The 17,103-nt window shown below is 37.4% G+C and overlaps 1 protein-coding gene across 11 annotated transcripts in view; it reads left to right on the top strand.

The window, feature by feature from the left end:
* Nucleotides 1–17,103, top strand: part of LOC129776724 (tight junction protein ZO-2) — a 139,953-nt gene that overhangs the window by 33,242 nt on the left and 89,608 nt on the right. For 10 of the 11 annotated variants that reach the window (XM_055782534.1, XM_055782533.1, XM_055782535.1 and 7 more), the window contains one exon: nt 4,155–4,689. In XM_055782534.1, coding sequence (XP_055638509.1) covers nt 4,155–4,689 — 535 coding nt within the window. Of the gene's footprint in view, nt 1–3,720; nt 4,032–4,154; nt 4,690–17,103 lie in introns of those variants that run through there. The other variant, XM_055782532.1, reaches the window with a different exon arrangement.

Raw genomic sequence — 17,103 nt, 5'->3', positions numbered from 1 at the left:
TTATATATAATCGCAATTTCACTTTCAACGTTAATTTTCGAATCCAATACATAATCGAATCACAAAAAAGCTATTTTTCTATTAATGTTTGACATTCATACATTAATGAAAAATTTTTTTCATGAGATTCGATTATGTATAGGATTTGAAAATAATTGTTGAAAAAAGTGGACGACTATATATAATCGAGTTCGACCTGTATTCGAATCTGTTCTAGCTATTTCCCACTTATCCCGATCAGAGAGCTTCGATTTACTTGGAGCTCTCTCCTTCTTACCGTATCCTTGAGGATTCATCAAATAACTGAACACTACTTGATGGGTTCGTCCAATCCAACGAGAAATTTCTCCAACATTTTCTTGGTGAAATGCATCGATTTGCCTTTCTTTTTTCTCGTGAGCACTATTCCTTTCGGCAATTTATTGATCAAAACAACTGAAACAACGGAAAAATGTAACTGGTCCTATAAAACTTGACACATAAAAAATACAAAACCTTTGGTTTACGCTGAGCGCTTGCACACACACATATGAAAATCATGCAGTGGCTGGTCGTCACCAATACCAACACACTAGAATATAAATTGAATCATTGTTTATTTATATTGGCACAAAGCAGCAAGATCATCACCTGGTCTTATAGAAGTTGGACAGAGTGTATTATTTCCCAATACTATCAAACGTTTATTATCTATATAAATATGTAAAAGGGAAGCATAATTCTCTAAACTATTTCCTATTCTTTAATTCTTTAATTTCGCTGAACCAAGGGGTTGCTTATTTATATTAACTTGAAGAGCATAGTAGGTGGCTTTTTTGAACACTCACCATCGCAAAGAAAACAGTACCGTTTTGTCTCTGTCAAAACCTGAGAGAGAGGAGCCAGCTGAATGACAGATAGTTTGTTTTCTTCTTATTCTTTTTACGAATTCTCATCAAGAAAATTCAAATCGGACAATTTCAATCAAGCAAGTTGTTGTCATTCATTTATAAGAAAAGTGTTGAAACTTGACGTGAACTTTTGTTTGTGAGATCATTTGTGCGTTTTTATCCGCGATTTTATTTTTGACTTAGGACTACGCCTAACAGGAATATATGGGGGATAAAAATTCGAGCACTTACATGATCAGGAAATAATAAAATATGTACCAGGTCAGCCCACATCATGACTTCCAGCAGCATCGGCTCATTCGAACAAGTTTTTTTTTTACTTTTGATAATTCCGATATAGTTGTCTAAAAGAACTATTTCGATGATTTCTAAAAAATATCCGAAATAAGAAGTAAACTGATTTTTATGATTTGCTTACCGGTGGAGTTCTTGTGTGAATTAATGGGTGTTTTGCGCTCATTTGTGACTTTTTCCGATCGTTCATTCAATTTTCGTGAATTCTTTCATTCTTTAACTGGTTCCAGTTTGATTTATTGCTGCAAGCTCGGTGAATCGATTTTTGCAATGTGAGCCATAATTGTATATTCTCCGATACAATTTGAATATGCAGCGTATGTGGAATATACAAAATAAGCGCTAATCTCCCAATGAAAAGAGTCAACATTGATTTCTCCCAGGTGCATTTTGAGGGAATTTTGTTTGTGTCCGATGGAAATAAGAATAGGTTCCATCAAAATGATGCTGTGTCTGCATTCTTAATAAGCACTCTGCCCTTCCTCACAATACCCACTTCCCGTTTGTTTTTCTCAAGATTCATTGTACCCCTTATAAGTTCTCGAAAGATGTAATTTTACGTTGATCGCACTTGATCGAAGAAATTACGAAAAGAATGTATTTGAGCGCAGTATTTGATATACTCTTTCTGAAAAGAACTGGATTTGATTTGCTGAAAACACTCTCGTGTTGTGCGTTATGTGTGGCGACGGTAGTTTTTAACGAAGCTGCTTCTGATTTCTATGGCTTCGGCTTGTATGCAGCGATGCTCGAGGATTTGTTTGACTTTTGCTTCCGGGCAGCCACACCAGCTCGATGCTGACGCTTTCTTGGTCGCCTTCTTAGCGATACTATTCTTCTCTTCGGTGGACTCCTTTTTGGCCTTGCTTGAACGAACACGATGCTCCAGTGCCCTTCATTTGCACAAACATGCTCTTGGTGGTGACTCCATTCATCAGGATTTCGGAGCTGCTACCTGCTTATATACAGATTTTTGTGATTTCAATAGCTTGCTTTCAAAGCAATTTTTGAGCTTTGGAAACAAATTTTTGGATCAATAAGTAACACACATATAACACGTAGATATTTTTTCTTTCGAATGAAGCGGTTATCATACCATTTCTTTCAACCGGCAGGTATTATTGCTCAAAATTCTGTTTCTCCAATGTAACACTCTCGTTCTCGAAGCTTTGAACTTACACCCCGGTATAGAAATGAAAGATGTAGTCCGACGTCAACATTATTTTCTTATAAAATGTCTTGCGAAAAAATATCATGTTAAAATTTTCTACATATTCCAATACTTCCCCTTGGTTCACCGTGACTGGTTCGCGCTGACATAAGGGCGATCACAACAAACGCGAGCTGGCTCCTCTCTCTCAGGTCAAAACCAGAGATAAAATGTTTGCGTTAGCAAATTCGGAATTTGAATCAAGTTTCGAAGCACAATATCCAAATTTTCGAGAGTATTCTATTTTCCAATGAAGAATAGCTAATTCGCTTTGATTTGATATATCGATCATCTGTATCGGTCTAGTAGTTCAAAAGTGGATTTTTTTTTAAATTGCATTTTGGGTGTTCGGAATTTGAGACAAAAGTAATCAAACATATTTTTAGTTTTTCACTATGAATATGAATTCTTAAATTGATTTTACGATAGCCAAATGAAAGAAAAGGCTCTATTGTATCCGAGAACCACATTGATTTTGGGAAAATGTACCATTTTGAGTAATGAGACACTGTTTACTGGTCAAAAAAGCTTAAGTGTTCGGAGTTTGAGACAAAACGGTATGATAATTTCAAAATTTTCAAAAAATTTGGTGAATGGAATGAAAAACAAAAATATTCAACTGAATCAGTAATTATGTAAATATGTAAAAGTGGTAACTATACAATCACTAAATTTGTTCAAGGTGATAAATTAATTCGCTCAAAGATCGAGATTACCAAGTACTCCAATTGCTACTCTTTCGTATTAATCTTTCCGACAGCAATCTTTGTGTTTGTGGCCACGGTTACCACGACATCGAGCACGTTGTTTGGTCGTGCGAGTTGTATCTTGTCGCCAGATCGAATTTAGAAAACTCCCTCAGTGCTAGAGGAAGACAGCCCAATGTGCCGGTGAGAGATGTGTTGGCTCGGTTAGACCTTGATTACATGTCCCAAATCTATATTTTCCTTAAAGCTATCGATGTTCGTGTGTGATTATCCTTATATCCTTATATCCTTTGCGTGCAATTGGTCCCCTTGCTACAAACAGTAGAATAAGTTGAAATGTAAATACACAATAGATATACGAATAGATTTAAGAATTGAGTGTGTGAGATTATCATTATTGTAACAATTTCCTTATATCCCATCCTTTTCCTGAACAAATATGTCACCCTACTAAACTCGAGTAGACCACGAGTAATCGGTTTTCTACCTTACTTACCTTAGATTTAGAAAATGTTTATGTATAGTAATAAAAATATAATTAAGAATTCGGCTCCTTTAAACTTATGTAACTGAGCCTGTAAAAATAAAGGAATTTAATAAAAATAAATAAATAAAGTACTCCAATAGTTTAACAATGAATTCAAGTGCTGCGATGCGGAATCAATTTTCATCTCATTTCCATCAACATATGATTATACCGAATGGTAACAGTGCAACTTGCTACACTGTTCCCGAGTGTGTCGGAGACGATAACTATGCAGACGAACCTCTGCAATCTAGCACAACTACGGAAGAGGATTTCGGCGATGAGATACCAACCCCAATAGCTACGATTGGAACTTATCATTCGCCGGATAACGTCGCACCTCAGCTAGGTTATTTCGTGCCGCTTACGCCGGTATTTTTCAGAAGTCCACAGTGCACAAAAAGGTATATATTAACTGTACTTGATATTATAATTTTACGAATCCATACCGATCATTTCCACATTCATAATATAATATAAACTAAGAATATTAACATTTTTGTATCATTCATATCTTTGCTCCCCAGGAATACTATCGATTCAAATCGCTCGCGACGATCCACTAGCTATTGTGGATCAACGACTCCAACACCAGTTACCAACTCTTCATCACGTCGTTCTTCGTTTGTTTGCACCAACAATGTGACGCCTCCAATTCCGCATTTACCTATAAAATCTGTCCCTGAATGTGATGCTTCAAATGGTGATTATTGTAGTGCTAAGTCCCAAATAAGTGAACGCTACGGTGGAAGTAAATTCACTGTGCTGAACAGTAATTTCAACAACAGCGCAGATCATTACAATGAAGATGATGACTCTGGTCAAGCGCGTAACAAGATTGGATCGACGCAACCACCGCCATCACTACCTTACTCACAGCTGAATCTAAAAAGGTTCAGCTCACCTCCGTTTGGCGACTTCTCACATTGCAATGAGATGAACTTGAAGAATCGGTGCTCGAGTCTGGTACGCAGTAAATCGAAAAAGGATAAGCGGAATTATCATTCGATGAATGAAGCCATCGAAGTACTGGCAGACCAAGTCGTGGAAGATGAACGCATCGTAAGTATTACACTCTATTTAAGCATATTTGCAATGAAGTTACACAACAGTTCGGCTGAAAAGATCATAAGATTGACGTCTAGATGGCGAAAAAACTACTTGACTATCACAAAGCACAATCTTTCAATGGATACGTGTCAAAATTTGATAGCAACCGATCGATTGATTCGTGAGTTACAGTATTGAGAGTGGAGCAACTTTTGGTATTGTGAAAAAATGGAAAAATCACAAATCAATGAAAACGATGGCTAAATTGCATGAATTGGCATTCGAATTGCTTCCGCATCCACCGTATTCTCCAGATCTGGCCCCCAGCGACTATTTTCTGTTCGCAGACCTGAAGGGAATTCTCGCTGGCGAGAAATTTAAGACCGATGATGAAGTGATTCCGAAACAGAGGCCTATTTTGGAAAAAAACCGAAAGAGTACTACACTGCGTTTCACAACTATAGAACCACTCATTTTTTCTGAGTTTCCAGATATATGTAAGAAGTCAGTTGAATTGAAGTATATAGTGTAGTATACAATAACTATCTTCATTTATAAGATTGGCCATTTCAACTTTATTGTTGTGTTCAGGTGCGAACATAAAAAAACTAAAATTCCAGGGATTCATAACTATAGAGCCAGACGGAAAACTCTCACTCCTTTACAAAATCAACGTCAATTTAACACAAATTACGATAAGTTTCTAATTCGTAGGTAATCTTTATTTCTCAATCAGTTCAAATAACCCATTCGGGGCGGTTACCTTATGAATTTTTCAGCCGAACTGTTAACAGGAGTTACATCAGACCAAAGTGAAGAGAAGGGCTGGAATAGGAAGCTTTTTGGGGCACAAATTGTGCCGGACCATTCCGACCATTCATAACAGAATTAGAAGGCAAAGTAGCGCTCGAGGAAGCTATACGGTGGAGTCGATTTAGCGTTGTGGTTAACATCCGTGTCTCTCACGCTAAATGTCACGAGTAAAATTCTTAGTCCCGACATTGTTTCATCGGAATGGGAGCAAAACCTTGTCCCAGTGATGAACCAGCCAGAAAGCCTTAACAAAGTATGTTTGCGTTTTACGTTTGGAGCATATCAGTCATTGGTGCGACTCAAAAATTACGTGCACTTCCTCCCTACTCTGACAAATTTTATACCATGCCTATTACAAGTGATGTCACAAAGTCCTAGGCCGCCCACTTCACTTTTAACTCAACGTCATTTTTGATTTACCCCACTCCATGAGATATTTCCTGACAGCTGCAAAGGCATGAGAAGCCGATACAAAAATTTCAATTAATAAAATTATTGATTTTCATTTAATCCTTACACTACGGCAGTGTGCTCCGCCGGAGTGCTAACGCTGTATGGAGCATAACTGCATAACTTACAGAAACTTTAACCTTTTATAAGACCGTGGCTATTGCCATCCCCAAAAAATATTGTTTCCGCTGCATCTGGAATGTTCTTTCAATATTTTCCTCATCCAAAGACTTTTAAAAGTATCTGCCAATACTCCAATTTTTATTACGATATTAATTTAGGAGTTATTGTTATGTAAAAAGACCGTGCTTTAAAAGCGCCGGCAGAAAATTTTGTTTCAATTCGTGGAAAATGCAACAAGCTGACAAGTTTTCCACTGTAAGCGTTCTATTTAGGATCTACTGTGTAAGATCATGCAGTTTTGACGTAGGACTACGTCTTTCATTTCTGTATCGAGTTGTAAGTTCAAAGTTTCGAAAACGAGAGAGTGACACTTGGAGTGCAAGATTTTGACCGTTAATAACTCTTCGGCGGCTGAACGATGTGGTATGAAAATCACTTCATTCGAAAGATAAAATGTCTAATAAGTATATGATTATTACTCATTGACTAGGCTGACCAAATAGTTCAGGAATAAAAACGGTAAACGTAAACCCAAAAAAATATATATATCTATCATTAATTATTTTTTTGAGAACTTCATTAAGTAAATAAAATCGAGAATGAATCCAATCAATCAAATATTCTAAAATGTACCCGCTTAGCTCCCTATAACGAACTAATATTTAGATACTGAAGAAACTTTGCGAGCATAATCTCTGCGAGTTTTATCATAAAATTCGGCCAATTTCAGATCAAAGTTATGTTTGACTATTATCATAGCATTTACACCATGATTTTTCTATTGTTTGAATACTGATCATCGTAGAAAAATCCTTCCGACTGATACCGATACTACCAGGCCTTACCTTACAGTCCTTACAGTCTGGAAATTTGTTTTCGTTTTCTGAACAATTTTGTCCAAAACGATTTGCACCTAGTACGAATTAGTTGCTTTACTAAAAATGTCTCCACAGAGCCTTTTGCGACTGACACGATCAAGTGTTAGTTCCTGAGTTGATATGTTTTTGCAGAGATAGAACTTGAAATAAAAGTATTCTTCAACAATATGTCGTCCAAACTGTGGCAGTATCACGGGTTAATCACGTTCGAATTGCTTCAAGCATAGGGGACCGAATCTGAGCGGGAGGTAACCCTTTTGTTGTGCAATCACCGATAGTAATTGAAAATGGGATCCCAAGACAAACACAGCAACATAGCAACGGTTCTCCAGCCTGCGTCAACGATGCGGTCTTGGACACAAGTCTCTATATATTTGAGAACACTTTACCCCTCATTAATCAAAAATACTTCTTCCTTTTCATGTTGAATAATTCTAATAGAGTCATCAAAATTAACAGCAATTTTAGTTACATCTCTTTAAACAAAGGCAATCAATCTTGACCAGGACAGCTATATTTTTTTTCTTTATACTCAAAATACGGTACAAATTAATTAAAAGACGGGAAATCGAAAATGGTCGAAAAAACTGTCCCGATCAAAACGATACCTTTGGTCAGCCTATTGTTTACTCCAAAAATTGTTTCAATAGCATAAAAAATGCTTTGAGAACAAGCTATTGAAATCACACAAATCTGTATATAACCTGGCGCCCGCTCGGAAATTCACTTAGTTGTGATTGGATAGTGACGGAGAGATGATTTCGCTCGCTCGCTCGCTAGCTTAAACACTGTACTTTTCTCTCACAACTCCATTTCTTTTCTGCAGCCCAATCGAATGGAGCGTTTAGCGAAAAACAAAGTGTGGATGACGATGCGATACAGATTGTTTACAAATGGTGACATTGGCTACGGTTTTTATGTCAGAGAAAATGAAATGTTTGATATGATGTAGAGAATATTCCACCAAATCAAAGAACCCACATTGTTTGGCGAAAGCAGGAATTTTAATGTCATTTGTTGAAGAGTGTTACAATCGATCGATGATTCTAATTGGCGGGGAGGGGAGTATTATTTGCGCTGAATATTTCTGAGGAGGAATCGATTCTTCTTTGAGCGTTAATAATTCGAAGCGTTAATAACGAAGTGGTATGATAATCACTTTATTCGAAAGATGAAATATCTAAGAGCTACATACTCTCCAACTTCTACAAGATCCTTGAATATATTGAATTGTAACACAAACAGTTAGAGTTTTAACAAGATATTTCAGACATTGTTAAATGCTTAGGATAAAGTATATTTAACGTCAACTTTTTACTAAAACATGACGAATTGTCTTCCAGGAAACTTTTAAATTTGCTTTGTTTGCATAAGCGATTTAGAGGTATTCGAAGCTGTTCCAACTATTTCCCGCTAATCCCGGTCAGATAGCTTCGATTTACGTGAAGCTTTCTTCTTCTAACCGTATCCTTGAGGATTCGCCAAATAATTAAGCACTGCTTGCATTTTCTCTGTTACCAACATTTTCTTGGTGAAATGCATCGATTTGTCCATTTTCTCTCTCAGTGAGCACTTTTCCCTTGTCTTATACAATCTTGACAATTGAAAAATACAAAAATATTTGTTTACAATCAACGCTTGCACACACACATATGAAAATCTTGCAGTGTATGGTAGTTACCAATACCAATAGACTAGAACATACTTTGAAGCGTTATTTGTTTACATTAACAGAAAGCAGCAAGATCAACATCCTGTGTCGGACGGAGTGTATAGATTGTTACTTATTGATTGCTAAGCCAAGTCCTGCGTCTACCTTGCGGTTATATCACAGATATAACCCACTTCTATATTCGTTTTTCCAATAAAATGAATGGTGTATTTGATGATAGAATCAGATTTTCAATTTTTTCTTTGTCGTTTATGTAAAAAAATATTTTTTTGTCCCCGCGTTAGGAATATTGTTTTAATTTTTGCATAACCAAAGGTGAAATAGAGTGAGCTCAGGCAGCGTCAAACAGTGTTTTTGGGGTTAACGGGCAGTAGCAACTACAGTAGAACCCCGATTATCCGCGGAATAGTCTGGCTAGCCCATTGCAAATAACGAAAATCGCGTATAACGCTATTAAGAACAAAAACTTTGGAATTCAAAATATTTCTGCATGAAAACTATGTTTTATCAATACAGAAATCATTAAACCATCCATCTACCACGTCGTGTACAGTGGTCAGATAAAGCGAAAGCCATGACCAAAATAAAAGTGCATGAGTCTATCATTCACTGACAAATTCGGGGAAGGTCTATCGATTTACTATGGAGTTCGCATTCGCTGATAATCGAGGTTCCACTGTATATTGACACCAACTTTTTCAACTGTCTCAATAGATTGTTATTTATCAAAGGTAAATGTGTGTTCCTCCTCAGGTAGGGATTATGTTCTCCGAAGTTTGTGTCGATTCCTTGCCTAGCTTCCACGCCCTTATACAGGGTTAAACGAAAGCAATGTAAGATTACTTTAAAGCAAGGTGAATTAGCCAGCTTAGAAGAAACGATACTATTTTAAAAGAATCAGTGTCAGGTTCTAGTACGATGTGAGTCCGCGGTTCCAACGCTTACGATTCACCAAGTCAATAAGTTCCAGATCACGTCCACAACTACGGTTGCTAGTCATCTCCATCTACATATATATATATATATATATATATATATATATATATATATATATATATATATATATATATATATATATATATATATATATATATATATATATATATATATATATATATATATATATATATATATATATATATATATATATATATATATATATATATATATATATATATATATATATATATATATATATATATATATATATATATATATAACTTAGTATCACCAAGAGCGTTTTGCATGGACCAGAAGAGATGATAATCACTCGGAGCCAGGTCCGGACTATACGGTGGGTGCAATAGGACATCCCATCCGAGCTCCCGCAGCTTCTGGCGGGTCATCAAAGATGTGTGAGGCCGAGCGTTGTCCTGGTGGAAAACAACACGAATCCTATTGATCATTTCTGGCCGCATCTGGTGAATCGCCTGCTTCAAACGGTCAAGCTGCTCACAGTAGAGGACCGAGTTGAGGGTCTGGCCATAGTTGAGCAGCTCATAGTGGATGATCCAATCCCACCAAGCACACAGCAAAACCTTCCTGGTCGTCAATCCGGGCTTGGCGATGGTTTGGGCCGGCTCACCGCGCTTCGACCACGACTTTTTTCGCTTTAGGTTGTCGTACGTGATCCACTTTTCATCACCAGTCACCATCTTCTTCAAAAATGGGTCGAGTTCGTTCCGTTTCAGCAGTGCATCGCAGGCGTTGATTCGGTCTAAAAGATTTTTTTTGCGTCAACTCGTGTGGCACTCATACATCCAGCTTTTTTTGGAATCCAATCTTCTGAAAATCGTTCCAAACGGTTTTATGGTCTATACCCAGTTCCTGGTCAATCGAGCGAGTGCTCACATTCCGGTCTACTTGGATGATTTCAATGATTTTATCGGTTTCCACGACGATGGACCTACCAGTACGGAGTGTATCTTCGACAGCCACTACACCAGAACGAAATCGATCAAATCAACGCTGTGCGGTGCGAATCGTTACAGTATTGGGTCCATAAACTACACGAATTTTTTCGGCCGCCTTCGTTGCAGTTTTACCTCGCAGGTAGTAAAAACGTTAAATATGGCGAATTTCTTGCTTGGTGGACTCCATCTTTGACGCACTATAACTTGAGACTGAAAAGGACAATCACAACACTGTCAAAACGACACTTGTAGTACAGATTGTCGTATAGTATGACCCGATGCGATAAGTATATTAACAATATACGACACTTCTTTTTCCCCAATCCAATATATATATATATATATATATATATATATATATATATATATATATATATATATATATATATATATATATATATATATATATATATATATATGTGTGTGTATATGTAGATGGAGATGACTAGCAACCGTAGTTGTGGACGTGATCTGGAACTTATTGACTTGGTGAATCGTAAGCGTTGGAACCGCGGACTCACATCGTACTAGAACCTGACACTGATTCTTTTAAAATAGTATCGTTTCTTCTAAGCTGGCTAATTCACCTTGCTTTAAAGTAATCTTACATTGCTTTCGTTTAACCCTGTATAAGGGCGTGGAAGCTAGGCAAGGAATCGACACAAACTTCGGAGAACATAATCCCTACCTGAGGAGGAACACACATTTACCTTTGATAAATAACAATCTATTGAGACAGTTGAAAAAGTTGGTGTCAATATACAGTGGAACCTCGATTATCAGCGAATGCGAACTCCATAGTAAATCGATAGACCTTCCCCGAATTTGTCAGTGAATGATAGACTCATGCACTTTTATTTTGGTCATGGCTTTCGCTTTATCTGACCACTGTACACGACGTGGTAGATGGATGGTTTAATGATTTCTGTATTGATAAAACATAGTTTTCATGCAGAAATATTTTGAATTCCAAAGTTTTTGTTCTTAATAGCGTTATACGCGATTTTCGTTATTTGCAATGGGCTAGCCAGACTATTCCGCAGATAATCGGGGTTCTACTGTAGTTGCTACTGCCCGTTAACCCCAAAAACACTGTTTGACGCTGCCTGAGCTCACTCTATTTCACCTTTGGTTATGCAAAAATTAAAACAATATTGCTAACGCGGGGACAAAAAAATATTTTTTTACATAAACGACAAAGAAAAAATTGAAAATCTGATTCTATCATCAAATACACCATTCATTTTATTGGAAAAACGAATATAGAAGTGGGTTATATCTGTGATATAACCGCAAGGTAGACGCAGGACTTGGCTTAGCAATCAATAAGTAACAATCTATACACTCCGTCCGACACAGGATGTTGATCTTGCTGCTTTCTGTTAATGTAAACAAATAACGCTTCAAAGTATGTTCTAGTCTATTGGTATTGGTAACTACCATACACTGCAAGATTTTCATATGTGTGTGTGCAAGCGTTGATTGTAAACAAATATTTTTGTATTTTTCAATTGTCAAGATTGTATAAGACAAGGGAAAAGTGCTCACTGAGAGAGAAAATGGACAAATCGATGCATTTCACCAAGAAAATGTTGGTAACAGAGAAAATGCAAGCAGTGCTTAATTATTTGGCGAATCCTCAAGGATACGGTTAGAAGAAGAAAGCTTCACGTAAATCGAAGCTATCTGACCGGGATTAGCGGGAAATAGTTGGAACAGCTTCGAATACCTCTAAATCGCTTATGCAAACAAAGCAAATTTAAAAGTTTCCTGGAAGACAATTCGTCATGTTTTAGTAAAAAGTTGACGTTAAATATACTTTATCCTAAGCATTTAACAATGTCTGAAATATCTTGTTAAAACTCTAACTGTTTGTGTTACAATTCAATATATTCAAGGATCTTGTAGAAGTTGGAGAGTATGTAGCTCTTAGATATTTCATCTTTCGAATAAAGTGATTATCATACCACTTCGTTATTAACGCTTCGAATTATTAACGCTCAAAGAAGAATCGATTCCTCCTCAGAAATATTCAGCGCAAATAATACTCCCCTCCCCGCCAATTAGAATCATCGATCGATTGTAACACTCTTCAACAAATGACATTAAAATTCCTGCTTTCGCCAAACAATGTGGGTTCTTTGATTTGGTGGAATATTCTCTACATCATATCAAACATTTCATTTTCTCTGACATAAAAACCGTAGCCAATGTCACCATTTGTAAACAATCTGTATCGCATCGTCATCCACACTTTGTTTTTCGCTAAACGCTCCATTCGATTGGGCTGCAGAAAAGAAATGGAGTTGTGAGAGAAAAGTACAGTGTTTAAGCTAGCGAGCGAGCGAGCGAAATCATCTCTCCGTCACTATCCAATCACAACTAAGTGAATTTCCGAGCGGGCGCCAGGTTATATACAGATTTGTGTGATTTCAATAGCCTGTTCTCAAAGCATTTTTTATGCTATTGAAACAATTTTTGGAGTAAACAATAGGCTGACCAAAGGTATCGTTTTGATCGGGACAGTTTTTTCGACCATTTTCGATTTCCCGTCTTTTAATTAATTTGTACCGTATTTTGAGTATAAAGAAAAAAAATATAGCTGTCCTGGTCAAGATTGATTGCCTTTGTTTAAAGAGATGTAACTAAAATTGCTGTTAATTTTGATGACTCTATTAGAATTATTCAACATGAAAAGGAAGAAGTATTTTTGATTAATGAGGGGTAAAGTGTTCTCAAATATATAGAGACTTGTGTCCAAGACCGCATCGTTGACGCAGGCTGGAGAACCGTTGCTATGTTGCTGTGTTTGTCTTGGGATCCCATTTTCAATTACTATCGGTGATTGCACAACAAAAGGGTTACCTCCCGCTCAGATTCGGTCCCCTATGCTTGAAGCAATTCGAACGTGATTAACCCGTGATACTGCCACAGTTTGGACGACATATTGTTGAAGAATACTTTTATTTCAAGTTCTATCTCTGCAAAAACATATCAACTCAGGAACTAACACTTGATCGTGTCAGTCGCAAAAGGCTCTGTGGAGACATTTTTAGTAAAGCAACTAATTCGTACTAGGTGCAAATCGTTTTGGACAAAATTGTTCAGAAAACGAAAACAAATTTCCAGACTGTAAGGACTGTAAGGTAAGGCCTGGTAGTATCGGTATCAGTCGGAAGGATTTTTCTACGATGATCAGTATTCAAACAATAGAAAAATCATGGTATAAATGCTATGATAATAGTCAAACATAACTTTGATCTGAAATTGGCCGAATTTTATGATAAAACTCGCAGAGATTATGCTCGCAAAGTTTCTTCAGTATCTAAATATTAGTTCGTTATAGGGAGCTAAGCGGGTACATTTTAGAATATTTGATTGATTGGATTCATTCTCGATTTTATTTACTTAATGAAGTTCTCAAAAAAATAATTAATGATAGATATATATTTTTTTTTTGGGTTTACGTTTACCGTTTTTATTCCTGAACTATTTGGTCAGCCTAGTCAATGAGTAATAATCATATAATTATTAGACATTTTATCTTTCGAATGAAGTGATTTTCATACCACATCGTTCAGCCGCCGAAGAGTTATTAACGGTCAAAATCTTGCACTCCAAGTGTCACTCTCTCGTTTTCGAAACTTTGAACTTACAACTCGATACAGAAATGAAAGACGTAGTCCTACGTCAAAACTGCATGATCTTACACAGTAGATCCTAAATAGAACGCTTACAGTGGAAAACTTGTCAGCTTGTTGCATTTTCCACGAATTGAAACAAAATTTTCTGCCGGCACTTTTAAAGCACGGTCTTTTTACATAACAATAACTCCTAAATTATATCGTATAAAAAATTGGAGTATTGGCAGATACTTTTAAAAGTCTTTGGATGAGGAAAATATTGAAATAACATTCCAGATGCAGCGGAAACAATATTTTTTGGGGATGGCAATAGCCACGGTCTTATAAAAGCGCTCTTGGTGATACTATGTTTGCCTCAAAAGAGGCTTGCGAAAACAGGCTGTCTGCAAATAAGGGGGGCGTCCAATTTCGATCAGAAATACGACATTTCTTTTTCCCCAACCCTATATATATATATATATATATATATATATATATATATATATATATATATATATATATATATATATATATATATATATATATATATATATATATATATATATATATATATGGATTTCTGTCTGTCTGTCTATCAGTCTGATTCTTATGGACTCGGAAACGCCTGAACCTGTCAACATGAAAATTGGTATGTAGGGGTTTTTGGGGCCGGGGGGAAGGTTTTCGTGATAGTTTGAGACCCCTCGCCCCTCTCTAAGGGGGGGCTGTCATACAAATTAAACACAAATTTCTCTTCCTTCTTCTTTCTTCTTTTTACTCGGGAATTCATCAAGCAAATGAAACTAAACTTGGGATGTTCAGGTTTTAGGGTGCAACAAATGTTTTACGGTGGTTAGATACTCCTCCCCCTTCTCTTAGGGGGGGGGGGGCTGCCATACAAATGAAAGACAAATTTCTGCATTATTCAAGAACTAAGCAAGCAAACTGAACAAAATTTGGCATGTGGAGGTTTAAGGGGGCAAGAAATATTTCTAAAGTGTTTTAACACTCCTCCCACATTTCTTAGGGGGGGGAGGTTTTTTTTTTTTTTTTTTTTTTTTTTTTATAGAGGTGAGGAACGCTCTTCCAGCCTTATCTGGGAAGGGATAACCCAGACGTCGAGTGGGGATCGCACCCACAAAAACCAAGCCCTCTACTCGTAGCCTCATTCCCCCCGGGACCACATCTAGGCGACTACTTCAGGGGGCGGCTGTGCTCATGCACTTCACGAGTTTTCAACGCTAACTAGCGTTGATCCTTCCCTTTTTCTCTATACCTCTCATTTACGTTTCCGTTGTACTCCGCCACGCACATCCGCAGCACAGGCTTCCTTTTACCCGTCGAGACGTGTACCGATTAGGAATTGCCCTCCAGCTTGACGCGCAACCCGTCACAGTCACCCTCGCGGGGTTTCTCACCTGTCGAGACGTGAACCGATTAGGAAGCGCCCTCCAACTTGACGCGCGCCCCGTCACAGCCACCCTCGCAGGATTTCTCTTCCCAACGGAGCGCCGATTAGGCAGTGCCCTCCAACATAACGCGCACTCCGTCACAACGACTCTCGTGGGGTACTACACTTTGCAACAGCCCTCGCATTTGTTCCTCTTCTATGGTCAGGGGTTATTACTACGCTGGTCGGCCCTCCACTTCCGCTGTAGCTCGGACATGATGTGTATGATTACACTGTTCACAGCGTTCCAGGTGCCCTCGTCGCGACACATTTTCTCTACTATGTTCCCGGCATGAAGGGCAGGCAGCCCCTCGCGTCTTGCGATTGGACCCATGAACTTGCTCATAGTAAGAACACGTGAATGTTTGAAGGTATTGATAACAAAAAACAAATGTTGGGCGGGACGAAGTTTGCCGCTCACGCAACAAATTTTAATAACTTCTACGAAAGTGGACCGATTTTTATTTAAAAAAAAACAAAATAAAGCTTATTTTAGGACATTTTCGATGTGACCACCCCTTTTCCGATGACGCGAACAAAATTCTTCATGCACAACTCTAACACTACGACTTCGATGCTGTTGAAAATCCGAGTTATTTCTTCTTTAAGTTCCTCCAAGTTTTATGGCTTATTAACATAACAATGTACCTTCACGTTCCCCCAGAGGAAGTAATCGACGACGAGAGATGTTGAAATTCTTACCATAAGAGGACAAAATTTCATTAAAGCTTCGGTTGCTCGAGTAATACGATTTGACTAAAAATACACTTTCTTGTAAATTGTACATCTTGACACTAAAAACCATCCGATTAGACTGACAAGTAGCCGAATATTATCGTCCCGAAGTGGGGAATGATTGTTACCATCGACGGAACGAAAAAAAAATTATAAGGAGCTATTCGAATTTTTGCGTGAGCGTTTAATCGTGAAGACTCTGTGGATTTCTGACCTATACGGAAAATGAGTTCAATGCTCTTTTAGGCGTCGAAAATCTCTTGAGTAATTTTACACTCTGAAACGTATTCCTACATTAATAACTCTGGGGATACATCTACATACACATTATCTTCAATAAAGCAATGTTGTTCCTCAAACATAATCTCGGTGTAATTTCATAAATTCGTCAAACAATCTGGTTTCATGAAATTTTCTAGCACTGCTTTGGGAAGCCACGAAACAAGTGAGGGTAGAGATAAAAAAAAGTTAAGTACACAGTTTAACTTAATGTAAGATATATACATGTATGAACCGGAGAACTATCATGGTAGAAAACTTTGGCATGAAAACCAGTATATTTATTACGAATGTAAAGAGTACAAAAATCAGAAAAAACAGGATTATTTCAGAAAAATCCGGGTAAATTGAGTGTTCGTCAGGATATCAGGGAGCGTGCTGAAAATAAAATCTGGGAAATCCTTAAAAATCAGGAAGGTTGGCATCTCGGGTCACGCGTATCCTAGATCTTCAGATACATTCAAGGCGTGCTTTCCGGCATAGAAATCTC

This window comes from Toxorhynchites rutilus, chromosome 3, assembly GCF_029784135.1.
Source record: "Toxorhynchites rutilus septentrionalis strain SRP chromosome 3, ASM2978413v1, whole genome shotgun sequence".
Lineage (NCBI taxonomy): Eukaryota > Metazoa > Arthropoda > Insecta > Diptera > Culicidae > Toxorhynchites > Toxorhynchites rutilus.
Note: the sequence above shows the minus strand (reverse complement) of the source record. Positions and strands in the feature narration are given on the sequence as shown.